The following is a 23,239-nucleotide window of genomic DNA, read 5'->3' on the forward strand; positions in this document are numbered from 1 at the left end:
TCCTGCGACACTTTGACAAAGAAAAGGTGGACATACTACTGATTCAAGAGCCCTGGATTGTTCAAAACGCTATTATGGGACTTGGTACATCAGTTGCCACGCTGTTCTTTTCACAGGCAGCTGGTAAAATAAGGACATGCATAATGGTGAGGAAGGGGATACAATGCATTCAATTGCCTCATCTATGCTCACCAGATCTTACTACGGTAAGAGTAGGGAGTGATGCAAATACCTTTATCGTGGCGTCAGCCTATCTACCATACGACTCTACTGAACCACCTCCCAGTCAGGAGGTAATCAGACTGATGGAGTATTGTAAGACGAAAAGGCTAGAAATTGTCATAGGATGTGATGCGAACGCACACAACATTGTGTGGGGTAGCAGCGATAGTAACAACAGAGGGGAATCTCTCCTCGAGTTTGTTGAAAAATACAATCTGATGATTGTAAACAGGGGGTTAGAACCTACCTTCGTTGACGCACGAAGGTCAGAAGTTATTGACCTAACCCTGTGCTCAGGCGCAATGACACAGAAAATTGAGAAATGGAGGGTCGCTGATAGACTAACAATGTCGGATCATCGGACGCACTAATAGTCAGAGGCTAGTAAGAATTCCTGAGAATACTAATCAGGTAACTTACTTGACGTTGTTGACGGAATTATTACAAAACAGGCCGTTGAGGAAACTCAAGACCACATGGAATGTAGAGACAGAAGTCAAAGCAATTACTGCTGCGATGATTAATGCATTCGAAAATGCTTGTCCCCAAACTAGCATTGCAGAAAAGTCATCGACACCTTGGTGGAGTCAGGATCTTGATGTAATAAAAAAGGAGACAAGGAAAGCCTTTAATAAATACATGAGGGAGAAGAACTCCGAATCATGGGACTTGTATAAGGCCAAAAAGCGTGAATTTAAGAAAGCACTACGCAACCGGAAACGGGAGTCGTGGAGGAATTTCTGTTCGAGCATGAAGGGGACCTCTGAAGTAAGTCGGTTACAAAAGATGGTCACCAAAGATCCGGTCTCAAGACTTGGTTTAATCCGAAAGAAGGATGGTACAATGACGGAGACAGTAGGTGAGTCATTGAGTACTCTCATGGAGATCCATTTTCCAGGAAGCTTCAAATTTGATGATCACTGGCCATCTCCCAAAAGGGGAATGAACAGAGAGGAAAGATTTGATGCAGAACGGATAGTGACCATAAATGCAGTTAGGAATGCCATTTTGACATTCGCTCCATTTAAGTCACCGGGGTTCAATGGCATATTTTCAGCACTCCTGCGATGGGGAATTGACCTGCTCGCAGTTAGGCTCACGGAGATATTCAGGACGTCACTGGCAACAAGGTACGTCCCTAAAGCTTGGAGAGAGTCAAGGGTGACTTTTCTACCAAAGCCAGGAAAAAAGGATTACACAGAAGCAAAGTCATTCAGGCCAGTTAGCCTTACCTCATTCATGCTTAAAGCTATGGAAAAGGTAATAGTGGACTACCTAGAATGCACCACGCTAATGAAATATCCTTTAAGCAGATGTCAACATGCCTATAGGGCGGGGAGATCAACAGAGACTGCCCTGCACGAAGTCGTGAGGACAGCTGAGAGAGAGCTGACTTCAGGAGGCATTTCGATGGCCATCATGATGGACATCGAAGGAGCCTTTGACAAAGTAAGCTTTGATAAATTAAAATCTGCTCTAGCTGACCGAAAAGTCGGTTCACTCATTATTGGATGGATAGATTTCATGTTAAGGCAAAGAGCAGTAAACCTACAAAATGGAAGATATAGACTGAGAGGCAGAACAGTCAGAGGCTGCCCACAGGGAGGGGTGCTTTCACCATTTCTGTGGAACGTGACCATAGACTCTCTACTTCAACAGCTTGACTTCAAAGGCATACAAACAATTGGGTATGCGGACGATATAGCACTGATGGTGAATGGCAAGTTCCCAGACACCATTAGAAACGTGATGAGAGGTGCTCTCAAATGCGTCGAAAAATGGTGTAGGGAACAAGGCCTGGCCATCAATGCCACAAAATCAGACACTATCCTCTTCACGAGGAAGAGAAGTCTGTCAATGGAGCCCTTACAACTTTTTGATAATAACATTCGCATATCAAAGTCGGTGAAGTATCTAGGTGTTATCCTAGATAATAAACTGACTTGGAATGAACATGTGGATGAAAAGATCAGGAAAGCGAAAAGAGCTCTATTTCAATGTAAGAGAGTGTGCGGAAGACGATGGGGGATATCCCCAAAATCGATGCACTGGATCTATACCATGATGGTCAGACCTATTATAACATATGCGTCAGTTGTCTGGTGGTGTAAAGTCACCCAAAAGACAATAAAGACGAAGTTAGATAGAGTCCAGCGACTAGCCTGTGTTGGAATAACAGGCGCTATGCGAACTACACCAACACCGGCATTAGAGGCGATGCTAGGCTTGCTTCCGTTGGATTTACATATAAAGAAAACGGCGGCACTGGCAGCAATTCGCATGAACCGGAGCTCCACGTGGAACAACTTCGGAAAATTAGTGGGCCATCGTAAGATTCTTGATCTCGTCCAGGCCGCGGTCAAGGAAACGCAGATGCCATTGGAGACTATGAGGAGGGTTTATGGGGCAGAAGTGTCCTACAGAACACTGATAGTAGACGGCCTTCTACATAATGAATGTGGAAGGAATGACATTTGCATATTTACCGATGGCTCCTTAATGGATGGCAGAGCTGGTGCTGGGGTTTACTCGAAAGAGCTAAATCTAACGTGCACTCTACATCTAGGAATATATGTTTCCGTCTATCAAGCGGAACTTATGGCGGTCTCACATGCTCTGGATCACCTATTGGATTGTCAGGTATATCAGAAAAAGATTCTGATAGCGCTGGACAACCAAGCAGTTATCAAAAGCATTCAAAAGCATGCAAAAGACATACATAACTAACAGCTTAGTACAAGAATGTGTAACGAAGCTCATGGAATGTGCTCATGGAAATGAGATGACGATCATGTGGGTTAAAGGACACATCGGTATTGAGCAAAACGAGAAGGCAGATGAACTTGCAAAGCAAGGATCAAGCCATAATTTCTGTGGCCCGGAGCCCAGAATACCATTGGGGTACAGCATGACGGCAGCCTATGTCAATAAGTGGATAATCTCACTTCATCTTAATAGATGGAGAGAGTTGAGCACTTGTAGACAGACCAAACTCATGTTACCTAAACCGTGGGCCAGGGAAGCGATAAAAGTGCTTAGCTATTCGCGGAGCACTCTAAGCTGGCTGACCTCACTAATTACTGGACATGGCAACTTCAAGTATCACCTCAAAAAGATAACTCTAGCTGAGGAAGACACTTGCAGACTATGTCTAGAAGAAAAGGAGACAGCGGTGCATATATTGTGCCAATGTCCAGCACTGGCAAGTAGGAGGAAGACTGTCTTGGGACACCATTGGGTTGGTGACGACTTGGCAGGAAACCTCAAGCTAAATGAGATGCTTGCATTAACAAAAGATGTAGTTATGCGAACGGAAGCCACTCCAGCTTTAACTCAATAACAACATCCGAGAATCGAAGGACGAAAAAGGACCCAAGTCGTTTCGTGGTCTACTTCGACTAATCCTTCACTTCAGTGGGGCCACTTGTTGGACAGTGCGCTGTCCCAACGTCCCACCATATATATATATGTTCTAACATAACAAAATGTTCTTAATAATACAGCCATAGTCAAAAGTATTTACACAACGAAAGTTTTTGTATATATTGCATAAAAACATGTTTTTATTGTTGTTGTTGGACGTAAGTTGCAAAAAATTTTTTTGTCACTTTGTTTTATATATGCAGAACCAAAAAAAAAAAGAAATTGGAAAGATAACTGTTCATTTGAAAAAAATATAAGCAAATGCACTGATGCTTTTTAGTTGTCAAAAGTATTTACGCACATTTTTTCGCGTCAAAAATATTCACACAAAACATTAATTTCATTTTCTTTTTCTTAATTAATGAATATTTTAGAAACTTTTTTATGCTTATTTAATTAATATAATTAATATTTGGTTACACCACCTTTGGCATCAATAATTGCCCTCAACCTAGCTAAATTGATCTAATCAAGTAGCGAATCAATTTGGACCGAATATTCACTATTTCAATTATGGTATCACTACGCTTTCGATTTTTATTAAAAGTCGTTTGCTATTTTATTAAGCTTCAAACATTTTCAATGACATTAAGACCAGGGTTATGTGCAGACCATAAAAAAACAGCATGATTTAACCGTTTTAAATTGAATTAAGTCTACATCCTTGATGACATGGTGCATTGTCATGTTGTAGAACCCAGTTATTGATTAGAAAGGCTTTATTTTCTGACGTTAAGACATGGTTATTTAAAATAGCAATACAACCGGACTGAATAAGGTGCCATTTTTCGATATAAAACAAAACCGTGCCACCTTCAAATCTATTGTCTAACGTTGTCCTAAATGCATGGAGTGGTTATCAAATAAACCCTAAAATTTAAATGCAGACTCATCTGTCCTTAACACATTGTATCAAAACTGTATAGGTTTCTTAAAATACTTCAAAGCAAATGAGAGACGATTTGATATGGTCGTTAGAGTAATATTGACTTTTTTGTGCACCACATAGGTATTGATATTAACATCTCTCAACCTGCGATGTAGTGTAGCATCACTAATAATCTTGCCAATCAACTTTTCCAATGATGCTGCTATTTTGACAGAACTTATTGTAGGATTTTCTACGACTACTCCTAATAATCTTCTGCAGTCCCTTTGATTCATGGGAGGTTTCTGCCCAGGTTTTTATCATTTTCCTGAATAATTTCTGAAATTTTGAAATCTCTAAACTTGCGTAGTTTATGACAAAAGCTAACAACTGCACTTATTTAAAGGAAATCCTACAATAAATGCTAATTAATGTTTTGTGTAAATACTTTTGATAACTAATAGGCATAAGTGCATTTGCTTATATTTTTGTCTTATGAACATCTTTCCATCTATCTTTTCATCTATCTATCTTTATCATCTATCTTTCCAATTCTTTTTTTATTTGGTTTTGTATACATAAAATTAAAAAAAAAAAATTTTTGCAACTTACGCCCAACAACAACAATAAAAACATGTTTTAATGGAATATATACAAAAACTTTCATTGTGTAAATATTTTTGACTATGGCTATATATGGTATACATTTATTATTGTATTACGTTATAATTATATTTTACATGTATTTAGATTGAATTTTCAAATTCTCTAAAAGGTTGTAGGTTTCACATTACTAACTATGTCGATATAGTAAATAAAAAGTACGCAATCGTATTGTAACATATATCACTTTTCAATAATTATTGTTAACGAAATTATATTTAACGCGACGCAAAACTCACTTCTACTTCTACAGTTTGTTTGTAAGGAAGAGAATGCAAAAAATGACGTCAATTATTTTATTTTTTTGGTCTGACACCTGGGAGATAAAGATAAACGTCGAAAAAGCTGTCCAAATTTTTTTTACCAACACCAACAGGAAATTTGAAGAACAGAAACTGAAAATTGTTAACATTGAAAGCTGACTTGGAAGAAGCACATAATTTAAAAGAAAAAGGAAGCCCATCGAAGATTTGCAGATCTATTGGCTTTTTGGAAAAAATTCCAGTCTGCTAATTGATAACAAACTACTAATTTACAAAACTGTTATTGTTCCGATTTGAAAATATAGAATTGAAATATGGGAGATTCTGTAATATGGCGTTTACATTGGCCGAAAATGGCTCATTTTGGTCAAAAATCGAAAATGAGTAGCGAATGACTCATTCTTGCATATAAAATTTCAAGCGCGAAAATGAGCAATTTTCTCACATTCTGTATGAAAGACGTTCGGATGCATTCCACATATGTTCCAAATGCAAGGGAATCCATTGAACATACCCTAAATGAAAGCTCTTCATGGCATTTTGACAGTTTGAAAAAATTGTTTTGACATATTTACAAAAAAAGGTAAACAAATGTTTGGTGGTTGCATTTTCTTTAAAACGATGCACCAATTTTTGGAACTTCTACTTCCCAAAAATAAATAAATCGAATCTAGAAACAAGTTTTCAGTTTATATTGTAAGGTTTGAAGGTATATTTAACCTTCCTGTAACATTTTTTTTGGCACAGGCCAAAAATTAAATCAACATGCAAGTTGAAAAATCAGCTGTTTGAAATGAGAAAAAATGAAATACAACGAATGTAAACACTTTCAAATGACTCATTCAGAATGAGCCATTTTCAGCCAGTGTAAACGCCATATAAGACAAATATAAATATTATCCAGAGGCTGCAATCAAAAATTCTGCGAACAATAGTAGACCATCTGGCACATCACAAACGAAGATATTCACAAAGACCTGAAAATCCCATAAATGCAGTTCTAATCATATATCTAAACTGCTGCAGCACACAAATTCGGAAATGAGAAGATTCCCTGCATTGGAACTAGGGTACAAAAAACGTCTAAAACGCTTACTCCAAATCTAGTATTAAGTATTAAATTAAGTTGAATTCTTTACTTAACAAAAAAAAAAACAAAAAAATAATTGTTATTGTTTATTGTTATTGTCACTTTTGGGTGACGTTCAAAAATCTTTTGTTTTTGCTGGGGTATCCTCAGCCGTCGTCCAGAGTCGAGACAATATATTTATATTTTTGCTGAGACGTGGTTTTAGAAGAAAAGAACGTTGATTATATATATTAATTATATATTTTATTTACTTCATAAAAGAAACTTATTATAACAAAGTGTAATTAAATAATTGCTGAATAAACTATTCAGCATATGATAAATAATAATTCAATTAAAGTATTCCTTTTGTTTAATAACTAAAGAAAAAAAATGTGCATCACCGTTGACGACGGGCACACAGAAATTATTACTGCTGTGGGTGACTATGACCTTAATGTAGATTTACGTATTCTGCTCACTGTATTACTCGTTGACGAGGTTTTTTTTTTACTTTTAGCTTCGGTTCGTTTTCCTAAAAGACTCCTGGCAGGACAGCGTGATGTCCTGGGTTCCCCTCCTCTGTTGTAAAAAAAAACCGGTTACTCGGTTGTCCTTGGTTATATGACAACGATAATTTCTAACTACATTTAGCTGAAGGAGCCAGGTTTTGTCAAAATGTGCCAGAAGATCAAATAAGCCAGTGTACTTGTCTTTGTATGAGTGAAAATTTAAGTCCTTGATAAAATTTACCAGAAGGCCGAATGACCCAGAGTACTTGCTTCTTCACTAGTCAAAAACCAAGTCCCCTATCATATCAAATGTTCCTTCTTTTATACCGAACATACCGGAGCTTTTTGGAGTAGCGCACCGGTATTAATTGCTGTAGTTATCTTCGCCGTAAAGCTGAACTTTCTTGTGTTATATTGTGTACTTCTTGTGTCTTTCCATGTTTGCATGTTTTTTCCTCTTCTTTTATTTCGCCGCGTAGTGTTTTTGTGTGTGTTTTTTTCTTTAATTAGCACTTTATTATTTAAAATAAAGTATGTTAATTTGATAATTCAACACAAGGTACATTAGATATATATTATGAATTATATATATTTAATATTATTCAAAACTAAATGTGACAAAATAAATAATCAAGAAAAACTGGTGTTGGTGTGTTTTGTTGATTTGTTATTGTCGGAGTTTGTTTTGTTTTTTTACGTGTATAAAGAAATAAAAATTGTGCAAACTGAGTGTTAAATTGTTTTGTATTTTATTTATATATTTTTTAAATAAATATTGTTTTTTAAATAATTAAATGTGTTTTCTGTAATAATTGTTCATTTGTTGTTGTGTTTAACATTTCAGTACAAGTTTTCCATTCATAAATTGTAACAAGAAATTCATTTTTTTTATCGCATATTTTAGGTTCTGCACTTTGCATGCATCGATGCCCGCGGCATGTTGGAACCGAGGATCGCAGGTAATGTCCATGTGATTTATAAATAAATATTTTTATTCAATTTCATATTTTTTTAGATAAATTCATTGCAGTTTTCTTCACGTGAGTGTTTTTATTTTTACTATGTGTAGAGATAGTGGTTAGGTGACACTCAGATTTTCTTTTTCGCTTGTTCTTGTTATATGTAACATAGAAATTTACGGTGTAAATTTGTGTCGTTACAATTTTTATTAATTTATTAATATTATTTATTTATTTATTTCTCTATTTATTTACTTATTTATTTATGTATTTATGTATTTTTTTATTTATTTACTTATTTATTTATTTTATTTACTTATTTATTTACTTATATATTTATTTACTTACATATGTATTTATTTATGAAATACATTAAATTTTTATGAAATATATCATTATCATTAACATGTTATCTTAAATGATGATTTCAGATAACTCAATCTTCCAAAGTTTCATTTGTTAAAGTGGAATAAATCAAAAAAAAAATATTATTTTAATGTTTTTACTGCGCTGCCATCTCGAGTGTTTTTTGGTATTTCATTCGTTAATATGATTCACCACATCATGCTTGGTTTTAATATTATGTGTTTAGTGTGCACCGTGACATTACTCCTTTGCCAGTGACTGAGTCATTCGCAATGTCACGATAATGTAGTAGCATACATTTACGTATATACATTTAATCTAACACAACTTTAGTAAATATACTTTGTTGCTAAATAGTCTAAAAAGACTATATAATTTACTTTGTAATGCACAGCAGCATGAATTATGCCTGGCCAGCACATTCCTGTTGCTCAAGCACACATGAGGCAGCAATGCCTTCATGTCATTTAAAACCACGCTATGTGCGATCAGATTTTATGTATGCATGCTTTACCATTTCCTTAGATACATAATAATTGTTAAGTTATTTGCGTAAGTTATTTTCATATGTTAAGTTTACCTCTAAGCTTATGAAGCAGAGCATAAGAAAATCATTCTAATTAAAACCTGCATACCCATCAGATGCAGTTATTAAATAATAAACATTTTTTAATAATAATTTATTTTAATTTATTTTAACATAAAGTTATAATCACACAACAATAAGTCAAATCTGACGTATTTCTCTGGGACATGCACTAATAGCCCTGCGTGTTACATTATTGGGTTTAGCATCCGTATAAATGTCTGCTGTAATTTCTGTGATGGCCGCTGTGTTGGCCGCATCTTCATAGCCACATAGAACTAACGTTGCCCTTAAACGATCAAAGCTTAGTCGCACCGGTTTGCCTTTGATTTCCAGGTCGTACCTTTTGTCTGAGCGCCTCACGACCTTGAATGGTCCGTCATATGGTGTTTTAAGTGGTGGGCGGCTACTGTCATCCCTCAAAAAAAACGTGTGTAGCATGTTGCACCTTCTTTTGTATTAATACATTTTCTTTTGAGTGGTTTGGTGTGGGAACTAGTCGTATTTGAAACATCCGTTTCATGTTTTCCAGGAGTTTTGACATTCTTATTGTGATTTTAAGAAACTGCTCGGTAAACGTAGAGTTGTTCCGTATACCATCTCTGCTGGGGTTGCTTTGAAGTCTTCATTGAAAATATTACGAAGCGCTAAAACAACCAGGGGTCAAGATCTATCGGTTTATCGTTGATGACAGCTTCAATGCGCGAGAGAAAACCTGCTACTGGATTATCATTGCCTGCTTATGCATGATGTCGGTTGTATATGGCTGATGTATTGTAAATGCCTCAGCTGGTATGGCGGTGTCTTTTCCAGTTTCTGTCGAAATGCATATGTTATCGGTTTATGATCTGTGATTATAGTACAGCATTTGCTTTCTATTTCATGTTTCAAATATTTGACAGATTGGTAAATCGGAAACAACTCTCGGGAGCATATGCTATAGTAGACTTAAAGGCTCTAAAGACCCTAAGGGCACGAGTTGTCTATTATCAATTTGATTTAACACAGCACCTTCTGCTGAGTTGCTGGCATCAAGGAGAAGTACGAGATTTGCATCTGGGATTGGATGGGTTGGGTGATTGTTATTGTTGTAATCAGGGCTTCTTTGTATTCCGAAAATACATTGCCGGCATCTGCGGTTCATTCAGTAGCAGTTTTGTCCTGTTTCTTGTTGACATTAATTACGTTTTGAAGCCATCCCTGAATTTCTGTTGCTTTTGGGATAAAACGACGATAAAAATTTATGATTGCAATGAATCGGCGTAGCTCATACACCACCTTCAGTTTTGGAAAAACTGCAATTGTCTCGAGTTTTTTGTCTACTGGACGTATTTCTTTATGATTAACGAGATGGCCAAGGAAGTTACTTCTTCTTGTGCAATACACATTTCATAATGTTTATCTTCAGACCATATTCCTGTAGTCGTTGCGGCACGATGACCACATATTAAATGTGTTGGTCTATGTTATCGGATGCAATACAAATGTCATCAATATAATATAAAACAAAATCAAGTCCAAAGAGAACTTAGTTCATGAATCTTTGAAATGTCTGTACCGCATTATAAAGTCCAAAAGTCATCACATTAAATTCGTGTAGACCGTAAGATGTGATTATTGCTGTTTCCTCTCTATCTTCTTCAAGAATAAATATATTGAAATACGTCTTTGAAAATCCAGCGTTATAAATATGCATTTATTACTTAATGAATGCGCTAAACCTGACATGTGTGGAATGGAATAGCGGTTTGGAACTATTTGGGCATTAAGTCGGCGGCCATACTGCGCCATATTTAGTGAACTTTTGGATGGTTAACATTTTTTGTTTTTATACTTAAAATGTAGAGTTTAAATTAACAACAACTAGTCATATTGACTAACAAGAAGTTTTTTAATTATGGTAATATTACCAGTAAGTTTACTTATCTAAGGTGAGCATATAGATCTGAGGCAGTCATCTCCTTGCTGGTTGAAACGCCTCAAAAGGTCATTTGGTTTGAAGCGACATAAGCGTCTGTGAGTGTCATCGCACAGTAACGCCGGAATGGTGCTGTTTATGTGTTGTCTCAGCTTGTCATAATGTGTTTTAGTAGCCTTCTGTATTTCTTGCTTGACAGTAGGTCTTTTAAGGTCACGATGTAGATCAGCATTTCGCATGTACCATGGAGCGTTAACTGCATCCCTGAGTGCTTTATTTTGAAATGTTTGCATCATATCTATTATATGTTTTTTTGCACAACCCCAAATTTGGACACTATAGAGCCAAACCGGCTTGAAGACTTGTTTATAGATCATGAGTTTGTTTTGCTGAGATACTTTAGATCTCCTTCCAATAAGCCAAGATAACTCTTTGTATTTTATATTCAGCTCAGTTAATTTTTTCTTGACGTGTACCTTCCATCTCAGTTTGGCATCTAGACTCATGCTCAGATATTTCGCAGAATTAGCACCTGGAATTTTTGCGCTATTTAGAAATAATGGAATTTGATTTTCTCTTTTATTAGTAAAGTTTACATGAATAGATTTTTAACTGTTTACTATCAGTTTCCATTTATTTATCCATTGATCAATTTTTTGAACAGCGATTTGTAGCTTGGTGGTAGAGACCTTGTTGTTTGGACCTATAGTCATTATTACCGTGTCATCTGCAAAAGTTCCAACAATACACCTTGGGTTTACTAGCAAATCATATGTGTACAACAGGTACAGCAATGGGCCTAGTATACTTCCCTGAGGGACCCCGCGATTTATAGGATATAATTGCGAATACGCGTCAAGTAGTTTAACTCGATAGTATCTTTCGCCAATATACGATTCCAGTAGTTTACAGTATTGCTGTGGCAGGATAGTGTTTAGCTTATATATCAAGCCAGAGTGCCAAACCCCGTCAAAAGTCTTTGAGATATCCAGAAACACAGCTGAACAAGTTTCTTTGTTTTCTAAAGTCTTTTCTATGTTATGCGTAACTCTGTATACTTGTTCGATTGTTGAGTGCTTTTTTCGAAATCCAAAGTGATGCTTTGGAATAAGATTTCTTTGACAAACTACTTTTTCAAGTCTTTTACTGATAAGCTTTTCGAACAGTTTTCCTATGGCTGGCAGGAGAGAGATTGGTCTATATGAAGAAGGAGAATGTTGGTCCGTATCTGGTTTTAGAACCATCACCACTTCAGCAAATTTCCAGTAGCTTGGAACATGATTTATTTTTTTACCCGCATTAAATAGCTGTGCAAGTTTGGCCACTCCTTTTGGAGGTAGATTTTTCAACACTTCACTAGTTATGAGGTCATATCCACGTGATTTCTTTAACTTAAGTTTTTTGATATCCCCAGTTACTTCTTTGTTTTTTATCCGCAAAATAGCTTCATCATCTATGTTCTTATTTGGCTCTATGCGATGGGTTTCTTTAAAACTGAAGAACTTGCTTAGATATTCAGCCAAAACGTGTGCCTTTTCAATATTGCTTTTCGCCCATTCATTATTATCTTTTTTTTAATGGAGGATTATGGGTGATCGGTCTTTTATATTTTTTCATAGCTTTCCAGAGAGAATAGTTAGTTTTACTATCATATGTCAAGTTTGTAAGATATTTCTTAACATTTTCATTTCTAAAGTTATTGATATCTCGTCTTAATTTTTGAGTGGCATTATTAAGGTTTTTTTTATCTTGTATTAAACGTGATTGTTGCCATTTTTTACGAAGTTTTCTTTTATTATACACTAGATTTAAAATTTCGACCGGATACTTTTTATCAAATTGCTTACTATTCTGCAGTGGAGAACTGCGCCATGCCGATTTTTGAATCAAGCTCGTAAAGCAATGCGTTTCACTCTCTAGGTCATTTATACTTCGTATTTTGCAAGATAGGTCAATGTGTTCATTTATCTGAGCCTTAAAATAATTCCAGTCTGTTAGACTGTTTGTTAATGTCAGTATGCGTAGTGTAGATAGAATATTACATCCATAAGTAAGCAATATTGGAGAATGGTCAGAATTCAAGTCAAGTCCTGTTTTAACTTCAATGTCTCTTTTTTGAATTTTATTTACAATAAAGAAATCAATGACATCAGGTAATTTATTTGTATCAGTTGGCCAGTATGTTGGAGAGCCAGTGGAGAGAACTTCAAAACCTGTGGCCTGGCATGCTTTAAGTAATTCCTTACCCTTTGTGGTATTTAGTCTTGACCCTCATTGAACATTTTTTGCGTTAAAATCACCACCAATTATTGCTTTATGTTTGTGTAATTTTAATAGATCTATGTATTGTTCATATTTTACGTTATGTCTTGGTGGACTATGGACTATAGATGGACGTTATTTGTATTTTGGAACCACTCTCTTCACCTGCAACGGTTGTTGCCTGGAATTCTTCATTAGAGAGTTTATTATCTTGATAATGCTTAATGTTGGATTTAATTATAACGGCACTTCCGCCTCTAGCATTATTGCTTGGATGAATAGTATGAAAAATATTATAGTTTTTAAAATTGATATACGATTCTTTTGTAAAATGAGTTTCGCTTATTAGGCATATGTCTATATTTTCTGTTTGCAGAAGTAATTCTAATTTGTTTTTGTGTTGGAGCAAACCATTTGCGTTCCATTCCATTATTTTGAGAGCAGTCATTCAAATGTACAGTTATGTTTTCGTTCTAAGTTTTCTATTGCCATTAGTTTTTCAAGAATAACAGAGAGGACATTTTGTGATTCATCGGAAATATTTATTTTTTGGGCTACGGAGGTTGTTGGCATAATAGCGTCTGCATATGATACATTAGCGATTCTTCGACTTGTGTATACTATTGGACTTTTGATATTATCTGTTTGAACTGGGACAGGAAGTTTATTTGTTTTTTGGTCTCTTAATTTTTGAAGCTCCCTTTCTACTAAACAACCGCTATATGACGCTGGGTGTTGCTCCCCACAGTTGCAACATTTTGAGTGACTATCATCAGGTTTTTCACAATTTATAGTTTCATGCTTACCTGCACATTTCACACACCTAGGCTGCTTTTGACAGTAATTTTTGGTGTGGTTGAAGGATTGACATTTGATGCACTCTGGGATAAGTTTAGAAGGTTTTATTGTTTCTATAGATACTATTAAGTTCAGGATTTCTTTGATTTCATGGATTTTGTTCGTATCTTCTACTGACTCGAAGGTTAAGATGAACATATCCAGTGGTTTCTTGGTTTTAAATTGTAGTTTGTTAAGTGCGCTGACAATTTTAAAATCCTTTCCTGCAAGGTCGCCTACTATATCTTTAGGGTCGCATGAATGATGCAGGTTTTTTGCTGCGCCTCTTATTGGTCTAAACTGTTTATCTTCGTAAGAGTGCCATTAAAAATTTGCTTCATTTAGAACTCTAGTTATTTCCCGATAATCGTTGCCATCAAAAGTGCTGATTTTACAAAAGTTGTTATTCATTAATTTCAGTAAAAATTTATTTTTACTTTCCTGTGTAATTATTTTTCTTATAACGTTGTAGTTATCAAAGACAATTAACATTATTGGTGGTGGACGTAGCTTGGTTGATGCCTTTTCCGTTTCATTAGATTGCTTTTGTGTCATATTGTTAAAAATTGCTGACACACTTGGAGATGTGGTAGCTTTACGCCTTTTTGAGGCTCTTTTGTTTTTTTTTTTTTAACGATACAGTCGGTTTCTCGAGCAAGCTCTTCCTCGTCTGTTTCAAAAGTTGTGGTGGTTTGTTCTTTTGGAACTATGTTGTAAAGTTGCGACCATAATTTTTTTAAAAATTACTTAAAATATACGATATGGCAACACCACTTTTATAAATTCTCACTTTTGATAAGAAACAAATGCTGTCTCTATCAGCTGTTTTGTACGTATTGGTAACAAAACAAAACACAATTTTAATTTCAATAATTTTGTGAACTTTGTTTTTATTAAAATTTAGAAACATTTTTTGTAATTAAATAAACAATCAGCCCTTATGCTGTCGCGGATCACGATAACTAGTAAGTATGTTTATTATTTAATTTTTTTGTGCACTTAGTTAAAATTATTTTTTAAAATTTTAGGCTTTAATTTAAAAATAAATTTAAATGCAACAGAATGCAGTAACACGACAAGTTCGAACTGTAGTCTTAGACACATTATTGCAATTGTATGGGACGGGTATTGTTAATTCCTTAAATGAGCTTAGTAGTTCTTTATGGTTGTTCTGAATAGAAAAAACTGGCTCGTAGTTAGTGTGTTCTAATGCACTTTGGATACTTTGCTTTATTTGCGTATCGCTCAGGCGTATATGTTTTTCATCTACCACAAGACCAAAATGTTTTAAGATTTCTGAACCTAAAATTGGTTTGGCAACTTCGGCACCGTTTAACACATTTGTCCAAGTCAGCCTCTGAAATTTAAACGATATCTCGCATTGCCTCAGGCAAACGGTCCAGCCACAATTGTTTAACGGTTTCATCACACATGGCACTGCCGACTAAGTTGCGCATGGTTCATAACAGCTGTGTTGGCTTGGTGTCATCCAATTGACACTACTGCACCAGTCACCGTAGTTTTGGATATTCCGAATTAGCAAAATCTTGAATCAGACGTTTTTTAATCATCTAGTATTTTCCCATTGTTGGTGGAACACGAATGATATCTGGTTTATATCGTAATGTGGCGCTGTCGAGGCTGCCAACTACGTGGTCATATTTTATTTGGCCTGTGGTGATGCCAGCATTCCGTTTTCTTCTACCGTTTTCTTGTGAGAGAAACAATCAAAAAAAAAATATTTTTTTGTTCTACTTATTAGATAAGATATGGTAAATGAAACAAAAGTACAAGATCAGTGTCAAAAGGTGATAGTTGAATTAGAAAAACATTTGAATCAGTTCTATACCTATCAACTAAAACCTGATAAGGGACGAATATCGATACTTAAGGGTATGGAGGCAGGAATAGATTCTACAGAAATTCATGAGCGCTAAAAAAAACAGTTTGGAAGCAAAAAGCGTATTTTTAATAGAGACCTTAAATTGCAACTATCGTGCAAAATTACGTTATATTTTCATCATTTGACTAAGACAATCAATGACTCATGGAGCTTTTACTACAAACTAACATAGCTATCGCAAACAGGGAAAATAATCAACCTTTGAGAATGCAATACGGCAAGAGGTTCTTGACTTGACACTCACAACCAATAACTCACTTGATCTGATCACTAACTGATCGTAGTGATTAGATTAAATAAGAGCGTAGTGTCCTAAAGAAGTCCTAAAGCAACCAACTGGAAGAAATACCCAGAATGTCTAGAATCTAAACTAAGCAGAAGCATGTTTTCCTTCAAATAGCATGTTTCCCTTAAAATCAACAGAGGAACTGTACGCATCAGTTAAAAATTTGACCGACTCCATAATATCCGCATATTACGAATGCAGTCCACTTAAAACAAAACCTTCAACGAAAAGAGTACCCTGGTGGAATGAAGAACTTGTCAAGTTGCGTAAAATAGAAAGATCCAAATTCAACGACGCAAACAAAAACAATGCATGGGAAGAATATAGGAAATTTTTGCCATTATACAACAAGGAACCAAGGATATTAAAAAGGAACTGTTGGAAATCTTTTGTGATGAACTTAAAGATGCTGCAAGAATACAAACGTCACTGTCACTGTAACTAATCCAATTAGTACAATAAAACACCGAACGGTACCTTCACAAATTTCTTTGCTGACACATTAGAACTCACAAAAAATACAATATGGGACTGGTGCAGGATTTTCAATTAATCCTACCAACCCCATACTAACAATCCCCATATTATTAATAAACAAGATAGAGATATCCATAAAGAAAGAGGTAAAATATTTAAAAATTATACTGGATAACAAACTCACTTCGGAAGTACACCTAAATTCCGTAATTTAAAAGGCCAAGAAAAATCTTTGGACTACAAAACAACTTCTAGAATAATCCTAAGGCCTGAGCCCCAAAATGAGTTTTTTGATCTACACTCAAATACTTAGACCCATCATACTATATGAGGCATAAGTATGGGAAAGAAGTAAACAGCTATATCTAACCTGAGCAAATTACAAAGGCTGGTGTGCCTAAGTATCACAGAGGCCTTGAGAACTACCGCAACTGCTGGCATGGGAGCACTGTTAAATTTACCATCGCTACACCTAGCAATACAAAAGGAAGCTGCAATGCAAACACTCTCAATACACACGAAAGAAAAATTCAAATCAGGAAATTTCACTGGACACCTACAAATCCTTACCAGGGTGAAAAATGTTACATATATTGACAACACAAACCCAGTACTTAATTTCACCAAGAGATACAGGGTCTTCCTGTAGGGTCTACAGGATCTTCCCATCAAGGGAGGAGTGGAATGCCAACCCAACATTGTTACATGACGATTCGTAAAAATAGTATACAGATGGATACAAAACAGTTCAAGGTGTTGGAGCAGGAATAGTGGTGCCCAGACTACACAAATCAATTACAATAAGCACAAAAAACACAATTTTCCATGCCTAACTCTATGCCAATATATATTTAATTAATACAATTAAAATAATAGAGACCGTAGAAATCTTATTCAAGAAAATACTTAAGAGAGTTAAAATTAATATACTCTCAGACAACCAATCACTCGACAGTGTAACAATGCACTCAATCAACTGGCCACCCACAACCAGGTCTCTCTGATTTAGATACCCGGATATGAAGGACATGAAGCCAATGAAAAGGCGGACCTTTATGCTAAAAAAGGGGCAACAGAATCATTCATTGGTCCAACTCTCTTCTTTGACTTCAATAAAATGAACATAAAACAGAAGACCAAAAAATGGATCCATCCAAGATGGATGAATATTGAAATAAAATGGACGACCTATATCATTCCAAAAAATTCTTGAATTTTGAAGCCAAAAAATTTTTGAGCAAACATCGCTCTTAATCTAAACAAGAAAAGTCTAAAGTTACTCTCTGGTACACTAACAGGCCACGTCGTCTGCAATAAACACCTACACAAAATAGGTATATTCGACACTAATATTTGCAGATTCTGCTGTGATGAAAAAATCTATGGAGCATCTGATCACCAACTGTGATGCACTAGACCACAAAAGAAACAAAATTTTAGGTGCATACTAACTAGAGGATGAAGACCTTTGAAAACTCCATCCCAAGGAGCTAGTTCGATTCACCGAGATACTGAATGTCTAAGCACAAAAAGGTGCACAATATATCAAGCTGGTCGCAGTGAATGGGGGCCTTAGCATAACTCAAAACCCCCCAATATCATTAACCATTGACCACTGCTTCATAACAAGATCAAGTTAAAATAACTATCCGATTTCGCGAGCCGAACGAGCAAAATTGCAATCAAAATTGTAATTATTTGAACATACTAGACTAAAATATTGGACTCATTATAGTTACATATTATTATTGATTTATAATTAATATATAGTAATATATAGTATCCAATTTATTCCATTTTAAAATGAACAACACCAATAAATAGTATTTCTGATATTACGAATAAATTTAATCATGTAAATAAACTAAAAATATTAAATTACTTATATCTATTACTAAATTGAAAAAAAATACTTAATACAAAATAACTCAATAATTTTAAAAATGTTAATTTGCATATCGTTACCTCTTTATTGTAAATTTTAATGTAACTCTCCAAGCAAGATTCATTTGAATTATTGATATTTAATTGATCAAACTTTATATGAATATATTTTTTTGCTTTGATTTTCCAAAAGCAATTCAAAATCGAATAGTTCCCCAATTTTTCAGGCGCTTTTAGCACAATTGACTGAAAACAAGTTATTGAATATTTATAAGATGCTAAAATATATGTATATACATACGTTTGATTCAATAATTTCCAAATTACTTTGACCACATGTTAAAGGGACTGAAGTTAATAGTGCAATAAACCCAGAGCTTGTTACCTTTGAGTCCGTTACAAAACGCATAAATAACGTATTTCTAGACGATATCAGCTCTATTGGCAAAGAATATCCACAAAATCGGCCAATCGCATCAGAAAATGGGCCAGCACCATCACGAAGTTCTACATAATCACTTCGACAATTAAAAGAGTCTTCAATATGAAAGTGTGTGAATTTTATTAGCAACTGCCGTCCAGGTATTGTAGTAAATAGATACGTGCAATCTAAGTTGTTTGTGTAATTTGCAGCATATAAATCAAATTCGTAAGTTATATTTGATAAATCTAAAAATATAGTATGGTCACAGTTAGAGACAAAACTAATTAATGCCTTAAATCCTTTTGAAAAATCCCGATTATCTGTAAAACTTCGTATTAATCCCTTATTATTTGGTATAGTCACAATTGGCATATTTCCAGTTAAATTTCCACATAATTTAACAAGCCGTTCATTATCTATAATTTCAAATCCGCTAAAAATTTCCACAGCGTTACTCTGACAGTTACTTTGACCTTCAAAATCCAATATTTCAAATTTAATAAGTATTTTATAAGCATTTGGCGCAGTCAAGTTCCATACGCAAAAAGAGTTCGGTAGAAAATGATTATCACCATGTTGTGGCGAACTAATTACTGTAGAATTTGTTATACGTCCACCACAACTATTAACGCTGAATTCTAACAAAAACCCTTTATAAGCAAATGACTGATCAGTTTGTAAGATAATAGATATATAACGTGTTGCTTGAAACTCATTCTTATTACTGACGCCGCATAACACAATTTTATCTACTTTGCCTAACTTATCTTGTGCTTCAATGGTAACATTATCGAAAATGCATTGTGAAACAGGAGGTCGCTCTACTTGAAAATCAATAAATCGTATTATTATATTATTATTAGAAGGATCAGTTGCCAATATTGTGTAATTGCAGTAAAGATTATTTTCATACATTTTGGGATATCCTGGGCTTGAAATTTTCTGAACTGCAGAAGTTGCAAATAAGATACCTCCACAGTTTTGTTGAATTTGGGCTGTAAATCCATCTGCGATAATATCGCCATCCGACTTAAATATTAAGCGCATTTCAGATGTGGTGGTATTGACAAAGTTTGGGGGATCTCTTCCACAAATTTTTTTAATATCTTCCCAGCTGCCGTTCATGTTTTTCTGTTGTACCTTCAAGTAATCTTTTGTACAGCCTGAACTGTATTCAATAAAGAAACGGTGTAAAAAGACAAGTCCTAAATGAAAACCGGGTTTGGTGGATATTTCCCAAATACATTCAACATTGTTTTTGTATTGTTCGTTAAAATTAATATCTCTGTATGGATATGTGAGTATACCTCCACATCCACTGCCTTCTTTAACAGTGACATTTAAGGTCGACTGATTTTCATACTTAATCGTAAAATATTCAAAGAATAAACCTCTTTCAGTTACTAAATTAGAAATGAATTGCTGATTGCAAAAACGTCCTAAATGGGGAGAATTTTGATTGGGTCCATTAAAAATTGATATGTATTCGTCTTCACATTTATTTATAAAATTTATTGAAATGAAAAATTCAATTTGCATGCCTTCTATCCAATAGTCAATATCAGATGTATAATCCAAATTGATATTTTCATTTGGCCATATTGCCCAAGCACACTCAAGTTTGCCACTGAAATTCGTAATATTAGGTAAATTTATTGTTAAGCTGTCACCCAAACGTAAAGAAAAAACACCTCCGCAATTATATGTTGTGTAATTTATTTCAAGCTCTCGTAAACTATTTCTTTTATCGCCGTAAATTTCAAAAGTAACTGGGAAAGGTAACTTTATAGACGGCTGCAACTCATTTTTGCATAAGAAGTCTGGTGAAAGATGATCCTTAACAAACGTCAATTTTATTGGAGAGAAAAATCTACATGTACGGGAGTTCAAGTATGTTGAGTTATCATATTTTTGCAAATTAACAACTTGAAGAACTAATGTTGTATTAATATTCATTTTCAAGTAATAATTGCAATAAATGGAGGTGTTTTCATTTCCTTTAAAATTAAATACTCCGTGATTTGATAAATTAGTTACAGATGGACAAACTTGAGACTCCTCATCTGAAGTGAATCTTAGTTTTATACCGCGATGTTTATTAATTGAAAGTAAAAACACATCAACTGTTAATAAATTATCAGTGGAATATAATGTAGTTGGAGGATTTTGCCATACACGAGAGATAATCGAAAGCATATGAAAATCATTAGAAAATGACACTCTTCCACGAAAACCAGTTGAACTACTTGCATTTGCTACTTCTCCAGTATCAAAATCAAGGAGCTCCATTTTAATGCGCTTGCCTTTTGTTGCTTTAACGCGCCAAATACAATGTGTTGGTTTCATGATACCATTAGGATATCCCGGCGTTTGTAAGATTCCACGATCAGCAATAATCGTCTCACCACATCTTGACCCTATTGAAGAGTAACTTATCTTAAATAAATTATTTGAGGAAACGCTTTCTCTTATTTTATAATTTAATTTTAGTTTATTAGATTCTATTATAATATCTTCTTGATAGTCACCACATATTTTTTGCGAGTTTTTTATTAAATCTTTTGTGTCCAAATTTGCGTCAATATCAACTAATTCTAAGTGTGTTACTTCGGAACAATTTGTTGAAATTGGCAGCTGTAATTTATTAAATTCAATTTTAATCATGTATCCCTCGTTTACTTCAACTTTGTATGTGCATTCAATCCATTTTTCGTTTTTGCGAAAATTTAATATTACTGGAGAATTTATAATACCTTGAAAAGAGTAGTAAGATCCACCACAAATTCCAATAGAAATATTTGCAATAAATCCGATATGTGGTTCAGTCATATCGGTAAAATATTTAATACGTAAATTATTACCCGAGGTATATATAGTGTCTGGCTTGATTGTACCACAATATGAACCTATAATTGGCATTAGTTCTGTAGCCCCATCATTCAGTTGAACGAATTCACGATCGCACTTAGTTTTTCCTGTAGCAGTACCTTCTGCTAAATCAAATTTTTCAAAGAAATCTACTGCAATTGTGTGATGAATTGGTGCAGATATTTTCCAAATACATTCCGAATGCGGGTTAGGTATGTTAGGATAATTTGGAGTACTTATTGTGGTAACTTGATCTATTATTGAATCTTTACTTAATGTTATTTTTCTTGAGCATGTGTTATGTATTTCTTCATAATGAAATGATGCTTTGAATGGAAATGAATCAGTGTGTACAAATTTCACATATAATTTATTACTTGAAGTTTCTAATATATCTGTTATATTATTTTCGCAATATTTTCCTTTACCCAAGAAAGGAGAATCTTCGTTAATGCCATTTCTAACTACAAAATAAGTAGAACAATATTGGGAACCAGAATTGCTTTTTATTTCCGATTCTAAGAAGAATAAACGAATTCGCTGACTTTGTCGAACACGAATTAACCAAAGACAGGACTCGGCATTTGTAGTAATGTTAAGATCAGTGATGTTAATAAATCCCTTTGATGAAGTGATTTCAGAGCCACATACTGTACGTAAGTAACTAGAAAAACCAGTTTTATTTATACTGGAATCAGTTATGAACTCAAGTCGTAAATAAGGTGTTCCATGGAATAAAGAAGTTTCAGGTACATTGTTGCGACAAAGCTTTGTTATTTGAACCCAATTCTTCAAGTCACTGCTTGTTGAAACTGTTACATAATCCGCCATACATTCTGCAAAATCTTCCAAATCCATCACTCTAAATTGGGCACTTATGTGAGTAGTAATATGGTTAGGAATTATAATCCAGCTGCAATTAAGATTACTGCCATAACCAGTTGGATAGCCAGGAGAGTTAAATATCAAAGGCGCATCAATTCTTATTAGTGATATGCCACAAGAGTCCGCAACCTCTTCTGCACTTCGATTAGTACGTAATGCCTCTTTAGATAATCTCTCCCATTCTATATAAAAAGGACCACGAGTTGAGGTTAAGAATAAAATATTTGTGCTTGAACGCACATAGTATGTAGCACTATAGTCAATTTGTGTACCAATATCCGAATATCCATCATAGAACTAAAAAATATAATTTTATTTTTCTGATTAGAGTATTTGGAGCAACTTACTTTAAGAAAAGGTATATCAATATCAATGATATATTTAATTGAAACTAATACAACAAAATCTTTGTCTACTGTGATTCTCCAACTGTACTCATTTCTAGACTCAAATTTGGTGGGATATTTTGGAGACTCTATAGTACCGTTAGGCCCACTAACTTCATTGTGAGTTTCTATACATATCATAAAATAATTATGACATTAAAACACAAAAGAGCAATGT

At 34.6% G+C, this 23,239-nt stretch overlaps 1 protein-coding gene across 1 annotated transcript in view; it reads right to left on the reverse strand.

Annotated features, from left to right (window-relative positions):
• Window positions 1-23,239, reverse strand: part of LOC119670194 (cubilin homolog) — a gene marked incomplete at its 5' end in the record, with an annotated part of 150,697 nt that overhangs the window by 86,101 nt on the left and 41,357 nt on the right. Inside the window, 3 exon segments of the mRNA XM_038080361.1 lie at window positions 18,580-18,744; window positions 18,800-22,972; window positions 23,023-23,189. Of these exon segments, the coding sequence (XP_037936289.1) occupies window positions 18,580-18,744; window positions 18,800-22,972; window positions 23,023-23,189 (4,505 nt within the window).

The sequence above is a fragment of the Teleopsis dalmanni genome, chromosome 1, assembly GCF_002237135.1.
Source record: "Teleopsis dalmanni isolate 2A chromosome 1, ASM223713v2, whole genome shotgun sequence".
Classification (NCBI taxonomy): domain Eukaryota; kingdom Metazoa; phylum Arthropoda; class Insecta; order Diptera; family Diopsidae; genus Teleopsis; species Teleopsis dalmanni.